The sequence below is a fragment of the Periophthalmus magnuspinnatus genome, chromosome 3, assembly GCF_009829125.3.
Source record: "Periophthalmus magnuspinnatus isolate fPerMag1 chromosome 3, fPerMag1.2.pri, whole genome shotgun sequence".
Taxonomy (NCBI): Eukaryota; Metazoa; Chordata; class Actinopteri; order Gobiiformes; family Gobiidae; genus Periophthalmus; species Periophthalmus magnuspinnatus.
In genome coordinates, this window is record NC_047128.1 from 27539285 (window position 1) to 27550663 (window position 11379).

At 41.9% G+C, this 11379-nt stretch overlaps 1 protein-coding gene across 2 annotated transcripts; it reads left to right on the plus strand.

Moving 5' to 3' along the window:
- The first annotated feature begins 4181 nt into the window (after positions 1-4181).
- irx5a (iroquois homeobox 5a) lies at positions 4182-7616 on the plus strand. Of its 2 annotated transcripts, none has more exons than XM_033991484.2 (3): positions 4182-4830; positions 5657-6062; positions 6625-7616. In XM_033991484.2, exons 1-3 carry the CDS (start codon positions 4573-4575, stop codon positions 7323-7325), a joined length of 1365 nt encoding a protein of 454 aa, XP_033847375.2. In that variant the 5' UTR covers positions 4182-4572; the 3' UTR covers positions 7326-7616. The 2 variants fall into 2 exon arrangements, with proteins under 2 accessions (XP_033847375.2, XP_033847376.1); XM_033991485.2 differs by having other exon boundaries at positions 4186-4815.
- Positions 7617-11379: the final 3763 nt, after the last annotated feature.

The window sequence follows — 11379 nt, forward strand, 5'->3', positions numbered from 1 at the left end:
ACTTGGCAGGAAACCAAACTAACATTCATATTTTAAAATATTGAATCTATATTCACATATTGTTGTTGTTGGTAAACATATATTTCAAATGACCAATTATTTATGTAGCCATTAGAGTTTATGCAAACATTGTCCTCCCTAGGAAACATACAACAGTTCTGCCAGCCTTGTATCTTGTGTTTGCAAACACTAAAAGGTCATTGTAATGTGGTAGCTGAGGTAGCGACTGTGTGTCTGACCAAAGCAAAGCTAATGTATCGTTTAGCCTCCCCAAGCAGAAGAACCTCTCATGTCCATCTCCAGCCACAGAGTTCACCCCCTGCTTAAGGCAACAAGACTGAGGCTCAGCATTACAAGCCTATTAAAAGATACTTTTAATTACTCTCCACTCTCATGGGATCACTTCTTCCGTGAACTCCATGTTTCTTTGGCATGTGCACTTAGGAATGGCACCAGCACAAGCACATGTTGTTTTCTGCCTCCAATTAAAGGCCATGTTGACAGATTAAGGTTGCTTCTGGTTTGTGCATCAGTAATGTATTTAAAGGCAGATGATGAACATGGAGTGGTGTGCTGGAAGTGATGGGGTGGGTGGGGGTCTCTGAGAACAAGCCACGTAGAAAAGTGAGGGGAGCAAAAGCACACCCACTAGCCCAGGGGGATTAATGTGTTTACATTACCTGGCCTGTGATCTATCACCAACCTCGTCAACGTCTATTAAACATCACATGCATAAGCATAAGGAAGCACCCCTGCATCCTCTTCACCTGGATAATCAAAGCCATAGTCCCTACCGAGAAGTCACTTGTTTTAAGATTATTGTAATAGGGGCTTTGCAGAGATCTCACCAACTGATCAATAGTTTACCCACTTTTGAGAAAAGCTATAGATCATACAAGTTCATAATATAAATATTTTACAGCGTGTAGCGACACATATCTATCGAATAGAGGCTGAATGTTTAGAGAAAAGTCAATCAGTGGTAGGATATGCAGCACTGTATGTATTTTATTTACATCAGGGAGACTACTTAATTATGTGCTTGCAACCACTAAAATCTTCGTACAATATGTTGTGATTTTCTATGAAGGAAATTAAGAACTTACATGATTGGTACACCACACTGCATATTCTTCCCCATTGTATGCAAAAACAGCTGCAGACGTCTGGGATCAGCGTACAGGAGAAACTGATTGAAAGAGCTCATAACACACTCAGGCCTCATTATATCCAATCAATATTCATTTAGTCACTGAGCCTATTGACTCATTTCTGAAATAATATTACAGGTCATTTGTCTAGGCACGGGGCCAGGCCCAAATTATCCCTTATGTGCTTCCCCAATTTAGCAGCAGGCTTGTATGATGGAGTCAGCCTCACAATGGAAGTGTAAATAAATATTTTTAATACAACAGTAGAAAAAAAAAAAAAAAAATCAATGCACGCTTCCTGCGATCCACCCACAGCCAATCAATCTTGATGTGCACAGCTGGCAGTGTGTGGCGTATGAGCACACATGGAGAGAGAGAAAAGAAGCAATCCTTGTATGATACCTCTTATTTTGGAATCACTTCTCATAATAGGGTCATCATTTCATCACTTAGCCAATCTAGAGGCCTGCCATTCAGCCTAGAGGGGATCTTGGGGAGCTGGGTGGAAAGCAAAGCAGGGGGGCAGCCTTAGCCCATAATGGCGAAGCATAACACACACATGGGCTCCATACATCTTCATTCGGGTCAATAAGAGGAAAGAAAGGCATGGATAGATATGGTTTTCTGCCAGTAGCATCGGATAAAACTGTGGGGATGTACACGAAAAAAAAAAAACCCCCCCCCCCCCCCCAAAAAAAACAACAAAAAACAGAGCAATCAGTTTAAAAATGTACCAAATATGCAGAAAGATATAGACACTTTTATAATGTATCCAGTTATTATGCAAAAGAATAATAATTGTATTTTAAGCTCAGTTTTATTAGATATTTGAAGAGCATTTACGTTTAATACATCACTTTAAACTTATAATATAGCAGATGAAAAAGGCTTCTTAATCATTATTGTTTGAAAAGGGAACATAATGGATTCCCACGTCTCCAGATGCTGTATTTAACCATACTTCATATTATGTTTAATTAATACTCCCCACCCCACTCCGCTATAAAGAAAAACACAAGGTCAAAAATAAATTACATCCATTATTTGCGTCAGATCTCCCCAAAGCATTTGGAGCTGAAAACTGTTTTGAATTTCAATTGGCTTCCGAGTGGCAAAAGCCCTCAGCTAATACATCAAAGAAAAATTGGTGTCAAGTAATCGGTTTAGGACACAGATTGCGAATGGTTAAAACGCCCATGAATACTTGAACCATTTTGCGTAAATGCTTTTGGGATCAGCGGTGGTAGCAGTGCGCCTGACCTTGTGCGCTCCGCAAAAACCTGTCCACCAGCTCTCGACATTAACGGAGTGTTTTAACCCAGGCAGTCACGCAATTAGCCTGCCACAACGCATAATGTTGTGTAATAATAGCCTCTATATCCAATTTAGATTACGCTCTCCCTCAGGCATTTAAGCTGTATCATCTGTCATTGACATTTTCCTCGGTTTAAAGCGTCACAGATACGTGCGTAAAAAAAAAACAAAGCAAAATTATTTACGGGAGAATAAAACATTTTAACACCTCGCCAGACATCCAGATGAATAGCCAAGAGAACTCACCAACCTGCTATTATGTGAGTGCAATGCCCGTGTCCTCCCCCTGCTGCACAAAACCAGTCATGAAACACACACGAGGTCAGAGATTTGTCAGGACATTTTTATTCAGCCATATCCGTACAGCATTTGGGGAAACATTTCTGTAGATTAAATAAAACAAAACAAAACGCTTTACCGTGTGCGTAAAAATGCAACTTAAATCAGATGCATCTTCTTCATTTTAATTGTTACCCAGTTAAATACTTAAGCTGGTGCAAAAAATGTCTAGGCCTGTATCAAAGTTCCACTGAGTCTCCATTTACTATCGTTTCATCCATGCCACGGTCACCAAATATAACACCCGTCCTTATACCTTTTAGTTTACTTGTCTGGGGCGCACGTTAGCCCGCCATAACAGCGTCATCACCCTGTGCTCCTCTGTGCTCCTCTGTGCTCCTCTGTGCGCCTCTGTGCTCCTCTGTGCTCCTCTGTGCTCCTCTGTGCGCCTCTGTGCTCTCTGGAGGTTTTCAGAGCGTAAAAAAAGCACGTGACTAAGTGTGCACATAGTAGCGCCTACAGCGATCCCTTTCGGCTCAAATGAGATCTGAACATTAAAACCAGTCTCTCAAAATAATAAACAAAAATCAACATTAATAATAATAATAATAATAATAATAATAATAATAATAATAATAATAATAATAATAATAATAATAATAATAATAATTCTTAGCTAAAGTGTGTACTGTATTCCATAAATAAATCTATCTAATTAATAGTTGATCTGTGAAATGCTAGAAGGGCTTATCTGCGGTGATCTGATGCGATTATTTGAAGAGTGTATGCGGATTTAGAGCAGTTATCCTGCCACTAATCTGTTCAAGCTTTAGGCTCTCCATGACTTTCCGCTTAAAATGCATTATTCACTAGACAGTCTACTCGTTCAACTGCCTAAAAACATGACGAGCTAAGACAAACACAATGCAGAACATAACTTTTGGATTTTTTTTTAGAGCTATACTGTTACCAATGTCTTGAACGCCTGCGTCAAAGTCGACCTGCGCAAAAAAATAATCCTTAAAACCTCATTTCAATTAGCTGTTTTTTTTTTTCATGTTGCCTTTACTCACGAATAAATCTGCAAGAAAATTGTGCAGCGTCGGGGCGTCTCGATTTTTTTTCTCTGGACTCTTCCACCCCACGTCTTCTTGCCCCGGCACAGACGATTTATGGTTGATCAAGTGTGGACGTTACCACTTCAGTCTTGCAGCAAAGGAAGAAATAAGTTGCAGGAGAAGAAAAGTTGGGAGTTGACAGAAGCGCTTGGTGTCGCTATCCAAAAGGGAAAAGGGGGGCTGCCATGCGCGCACTTGAGACTCACTGCAGTGAGGAAGCTTGTTAAGCAGGAAAAATGGAGAAATGGAGTAAGGGGGGATTGTTAGTTAACGCAAGAGAGAGAGCTAGAGGGACAGAGGGAGGGTAAGAGGGAGGAAAGAGAGAGGGTAAAGAGAGCTTGGCGCTGCACAAGGCTGACTACACCCCAAGAGGAGGAGCGTACTGTACAGCGTAGTAGGCGTCAGGATCCTCAATTTCCAACTTAGCATCTTGGCAGGACATTTTCCCAAGCAAAGCCCTTGTCCGACGGGTAAAATACCTAGTGCGCAGGCATGAGCGCGGCGGCGTAACTCACTTAAGGAGCGACAAAAACCACACTCTTCAAGCGACGGAAAGTGGCAGCGAGCGACAACTCTCAAATTCAACCTTCTTTTACCTTCTTTGAGCACTTTTCTCATTCTGAGGGGACAAGCGGTGGGTCTGCGTAAGCACATGAGACAATAAAGGATAGTGCGCAAGTTTAGTGACTTCCAATCTTTGGGCTTCAAGCATGGCTTATCCTCAGGGCTACTTGTACCAGCCATCCGCGTCCCTAGCCCTGTACTCCTGCCCTGCATACAGCACCAGTGTCATATCGGGACCCAGGACCGAGGAACTCGGGAGATCCTCGTCTGGATCTGCTTTTGCACCTTATGCCGGATCTACCGCGTTCACCAGCGCGTCACCGGGGTACAATTCCCATTTGCCGTACAATGCAGACGCAGCTGCCGCCGCCACATTCACCTCGTATGTGGTGAGTAAACTCAAGGTGATTATTCCATCCAGCAGGCAGTAAACGCCAGTTTATTAAGTCGTATCAGCCTCAAACGCACGCTGTGCGCCAGGGGTGAGCGATTAAGAAATCAGCGTGTGCAAAAGTGCACGTATAACATTAGACAAACCAAAACATGTGGTTAGAACTAATTTGGATATTTAAAGGAGTTACACCGAGTAGAGTCGAGTTTAAAGAGCGACGTCAAGAAAATGATCAACAGAAAACACTGCGTGTGTCTCACCGCGCGCAATAGTTTAACACTTGAAGACATATAAAGATAATTTGGTTAATTAGGAAATGGCGTAGAGTAGAAATGACTAGTGTCCAAACTGTGAAAATTGTCGATTTTGTGCGAGTTGTGCTGATGCATGTTTAGGCCCATTTACAGGGAGTAACCTATAATGAAAACAGTATATGGCACGGAATTACTCAGAGGCGCGGTGTGACACAGTGACATTGTGCAAAGAAATTTGTTTTGCTTTTAAAATAATTTTAAAAACTCATTAAAATACAGTCTACATTTTTAACTTTAACATATTAAGCGTAAATATAATAACAAACAATATGGATTAGACACACGCAAACAAACCCATGGTATTTCCTGTTGCAACTTGAGCTCATTTTGCAACTGTTTTTTGTGTGAGTGTGTGTGTTTGAGTGTTCTGTCTGTGTTGCTGAATGCGCGCATACATACGTGCCCATATTATTAATTAAATAATATAATTCGAAATGTAGCTAATTTATTCACACTAAACAGATTTTGCACCTATATCTGGTCATTAGGATGTACTTATATCACCCTATTTTATCTCTATCCCAGAGTTCCCCGTACGACCACACTACAGGCATGGCCGGGTCCATAGGATACCACCCGTACGCCGCGCCATTGGGCACTTACCCATATGGCGACCCGGCCTACCGAAAGAACGCTACACGGGACGCCACGGCCACGCTCAAGGCCTGGCTCAATGAACACCGAAAGAACCCGTACCCCACTAAAGGAGAGAAGATCATGCTGGCCATCATCACCAAGATGACCCTCACACAAGTGTCTACCTGGTTCGCCAACGCCAGGAGGAGACTCAAGAAGGAGAACAAGATGACGTGGACGCCACGGAACCGCAGCGAGGACGAGGAGGAGGACGAGAATATTGATCTGGAGAAAAACGACGATGATGAGCCCAGTAAACCTTTAGACAAGGGGGACTCCACAGACACAGAAGCAGGTTGGTGCTGCTACACTGCTGCATGAGGAAACAAAAAGAGGGAAGAAAAAAAAATCATACATTTTTCATCGCAGTCATTTTTACTAAGGCTACTAAATTGATTGCTGGTTAATGGTGGTATATTATTTATAACGGGACAATTGCTTTAAATAATAATCACCTTGAAGTCCCCTCGTTTGCCTTCAGTGGGGCTAGAATTGCTGGTGACTCAAAGTGTTTAGCAGTCAATTTATCTTTAAGTGTATAATAGGGCTACAGCTGGTGCACTGTGCGTCTTTAAAAATCACACTCATATTATTACAGATTAGTGCTGTAACGCCTTCCTCAGCTTTATCAAAGCAATTGCTCTCAGGGTGAAGCATATTTCATCTCGAAAATGCATGCGTAATTAATGATAATTTAGACGTGATTTATGTTTATTTTTTTCTTGTTTGTGCCGCACGTTTTCCTTTATTACTGTGCGTGGTCTGGATGATAATGCCTAGTTATTTTTGTGACACGTAGAAAAAGCCTTAGAGTTATGTTTTATGTGGCCTCATTTATTCTGTTGTGCGTCCTGCAGATCACAAACTCCTAAACCCCGGAGACTTAGGCTGTGACCGGTTTAAAGAAGAGACCCAGGGCAAAGACACGGACCCTCTCCTCAGCGACTCGGAACTAAAAGACCCTGAAGAGCGGACTAGTTCAGCGGAGTTGCAGCCAGACTCTGCCAAACCCACCACTTCGTCTCCATCTGCCGTTTCCAGAGCGAGTCTCGCGCTTCAAGACAAACCGTCAGACCTTAGCCTCGCGCCCAGTTCAGTCACGAGTAACGTCACCTCTGTTATCCACTCGCCTCCCTCGGCCCCTAAACCTAAACTTTGGTCCCTAGCGGAGATCGCCACGTCCTCAGACAGGTGTAGCAAAAGTGGCAGCGGCGACGGTTCACCTGCTCAGAGTTCTGTGATGGGCTCCAGCGCGTCCCCGTCTCGGTCCAGTCCTCAGTGCGCACTCCCGAACAGCACGGTCCTGTCAAGGCCTCTGTACTACACGACTCCCTTCTACCCCGGCTACACGAACTATGGGGGCACTTTCGGACACTTGCACAGTAACCACAGCTCCGTGGGCACTGGCTCCACGCCGCATTTCAATGGAATAAATCAGACTGTGTTAAATAGAGCCGAGGCTCTTGTAAGAGAGAGCCACAAAGTCAGAGGCCAAACACAGATAGATCTTTGTAAAGACTCCCCTTATGAACTAAAGAAAGGTATGTCAAATATTTAATACCTGCTATTTTACAGCCGCTAAGGACTTTTTATTTATTATCAATGTGGTTGCATTAAGAGAGAACAACAAAGCCAATTCACAGAACAATTATTTTCGGGAGTTAAAAGCTTATTCTGAAAAAAATCCTCAGTTTCTGAAAGGCTAATCCTACAAAAACAAAGTAACAAAGAACGGTGTTAATCGCTGCAGCAGCCCTGGAGTCTATTTGTATGAAAGACTAACATGTATATTTAATGTAGCATTTTTGTATTTAAAATGAACACACTATCTTTGAAGTAAATTATGGAAAATGAAAATATTTGTGCAGCGATTGTTTTGGATTTGGCAGTGACGTGTGTGTATGGCGTGTGCGCGTGTGTGTGATGCTTCCAGGCCAATGATACAAAGAAGAAACTCACTGAAACAATAATGCGTAAAACCCATGGAGAACTTTACGCACAAAGTTAATAAGAAAATGGATGGAGTAAAATAACTTCTTTTTTTTTTCCTTTTTTGATGTTTATTTTTAGGGGCTTATCTGACGTTTATTTTCCTTCCTGTGCAAAGCCTCGCAGGCCTCTCTGCTTTCACTAGAGAAACGTTGCAAGCGGATATTGATATCATAACAACTCCCAGCATTTAACCCAATTAGGTTTTACGCAGCGCAATCAGGTGCTGAACCCCCGTAATGAGCTCGATTTTATGCCAAATTTGGAGCTCATTACTATTTTCAAAGGCGTGGCAGAACAGTTAAAAGGGATGCGACCATGCATTTAAAACATACTGCGCTGTTATTTTATATGCCATTAACGGAGGCGTTCTTAAATGGCGCATAAAACATTGGGGAGGAAATAGAATGGAATGGGTTTAGTGTGAAGCCGGTAGCAAAGCACTTAGCTCTACTCAGAACTCTTCCAACTTCTGCAGGTAGGTGTCACACTTGCTCCTAGTATTTCAGGGGGCCTCGCTCTCGTTAATCCGTCATGGAAACCCACGCCTGATCAAATGGCCTGTCTAAAAAAAGAAAAGAACCGGAGCCAGTGGGGCACAGACAATGATCACAGTTATTAGGAGGATTATGGCAATTTGGACAAGTGAATAAAAGGAAGACTCTGAGTTTAACATATTTAAAGAAACGCCTAGGAGCTAATGATAATTAATATATCAATGTATGTATGTATTTATTATTATTATTATTATTATTATTATTATTATTATTATTATTATTATTATTATTATTATTATTATCATCAATAACCAATTACCTCTAAAGTTTTAGTTAAATTTCTTTTCTGCACCTCCATGGAGATGCTGATAGTAACGTGGCCTTTATTATTGATATGTTTGTGTGTCTGTCGTTGTTGACCCCAAGTGAAGTGGGAGAGCGCGCAGTTGTTTATGGGCGCCATTAATCTCTATAGTGTGCTTTCCCCTTTACAGCTTGAAGCGTCCCCTGAGGTTTGCAGTAATTCCCTAAGCCTTAATGTCCTCTACCCGGGCCTGCGCGCGTTTGAGTTCACGGTGACACGGGGTGGTGTGTGTGTGTGTGTGTGTGTGTGTGTGTGTGTACGCTCCAGAACCTGCCACTGATTGCGACACATCAGGCGTCTAAATAGCATAATTATGTTTTTTTTTTCTTTTCTTTTTCGCGTCCCTGGGGTATTTCTCTGTTCCGTGAACTGCGTCCTGAGAGAGTTTGACTTGAAATGGCGTTGTTCACACACAGCGAAACGCATAAATCCCAGACTGAACCGTCTAAGACAGGATGACGTTTGTTTGTCAAGTGTATTTCGCATTTGCGTGTCACTGCTTTGTGCCTAATAGCAGAGCAGAGATCATAGTCTATTATTATTATTATTATTATTATTATTATTATTATTATTATTATTATTATTATTATTATCCATAGTTAAAATCAGAGGGAATAACATTCGTAGCTCAAACTTTGTCGCTCACTATGACCCTGAATGGCGCGTCGCTTCTTTTTCGTTGCGTTTACTCAAGAATACCAAGTAGGACTCCAGCCGTTCCCTCAGACGAAAAAAGGGAAAATAATCCGACAACAAAAGCAGGAAAGAATTTCTAAAAATACGCGTTGCTCTTCAGTTGATATTTACTAAAACAACGCGTTTTTACGCACCATTAGTTTTAATTTGGCAACTTTGGTGCACACATAATGAATAATAAAAAAGTTCAGCTACAGTTTGATTACATTTGCACATTGCTGTGTAAAGTCCAGGCACGTCACTTAAACGTGACTTTGCGGCCTCAGTGGTCAGTTATTGGCCTAAAGGCCTCTTCTACAGATTTAAAACAGAAGGATTCAATGTAGCCAAAATGTCCTTGAGTCTTTTAAGGTCTAAATATTTGCGTGATGTTTTAGGAGGATTTCGTTCCAAACCAACTTGATGTTTTGGTATTTTAGCTGTTTGGCCTTTTTATTTATCGCTAAATTCCACCTCTGCGTAAATCTCTGTGTGAGAGCTAAACACTATAAACATCATACACCTGTCACAGGACCGCGCCATTGTGACCTTCTAAATAAAGCTGAGCTCAAATGAAAACCTAATTATTGTCAATAGCTTCAACATTAGCGCAATGATTTGCTCAGCAGGAATTTTGTCCTCAATTTATCTCTTACTCTGATCTTGCAGTCAACACCACTCCAAACCAGAGCAATATGCCACAATTGATTCAGCACTGGTTTGGGAACAGGAAGAGGTTTTCAAGTGCAGAAATGTGGGGGAAAAAAGAGCAAAGAAAGAAAGACACAAAAGGACACCTCATCTGAATTCTCACTGGTCATTTGCAGCTCACATTTTGGGCCCTTGGTGTCATGTTTAGTTGGCATGTTTATGTAAAGGCTTATTGAGCATTAATATAACTATTGACTTCTCAGCTCAGTGCATTCTATATCTGAAAAGACTTTAATATCTGGTAACATGATTCTGAGGTCTTTGGTTGCGCTTCATAGTCAGAGGAAAGGTGGACTTGTACAGCTCCTGAGAACAGACTGAACACAGTCCAGATAAGGTGGCGCAGAGTGATTTGGCACAGTTTTTTTGCACTTGACTGAATGTTTTTCTATTTCTCCTTAGAGGTCCTCTGGGAGAGATTACACGTGTAATTTTCAGCTGTGAGATGTTTTAAGTGACATGCCCCCAACATAAATAAAACATTTGTATGAAAGAGTGGAGGAAAAAGGCTTGCTCTAGTTATGGAGTAAAGCTCGGGCAGACGTTGGCCTTACAATAACTCAAAGAAACTAAATATTGTATGTTTTGAAGTATATTTATAGGTTTCAGCTTTCTGCTATAGGGGAAGACTTTTCAACATGCAAAATATATAACATTTTGTTTTAAAATGTAAACTGGTATGGCAAGAGTGCTTTTTTTAGCATTCTGAAACCCACACAGAGTGATTTCATTGTAATAACCATTGGTCTAAAACGTCTTTCTACCACTAATAGTATACAACCCCCCCAAAAATAAATGAAAGATCAAAAAAAAAAAAAGATGCAGATCAAAATGGCAAATAAAATAACCTCCAAAGCTGCATAAATAGACACTATAGGAAAACTTCACACTGTATGTTTGTATCAGTCGCCCTGCTAAAATAAACAGCTCATTGACCAACGTGCCCTGACAGAAGTGTGGTGTGAGCTCCTGACCCTGTGACTGCAAAGGCCCTGTGTTCAGTGGCCATGTAAGGGCTTATGCTGGGGCTCACACCGAGGGGCTCTGGCCTGGCCCGGAGGCAGCCACACGCACACCAACACGCACCAGCACGGAGCACACAGAACACACGGATAACACACGGGACGGGCCTACGGAGCACAGAGCGGTAAGTGTGTGCAGTCAGGGGGGGCGGGGACACTGATGGTGGCTTCTTCCTGCTCTCTGACACTGTCCTGTTTAGCTCCACCCTTTCTGATGCCCAGAGGTAAGCAGAGTGCATTTACCCAATACATATAGAATGACAAGGCGCCTGGAACATAAGAAAAAGTCTGGATGATCTAATACTCGGAGGTATTGTATGACACACTCTGGTATGTGATAAGTAAGGGCATGGG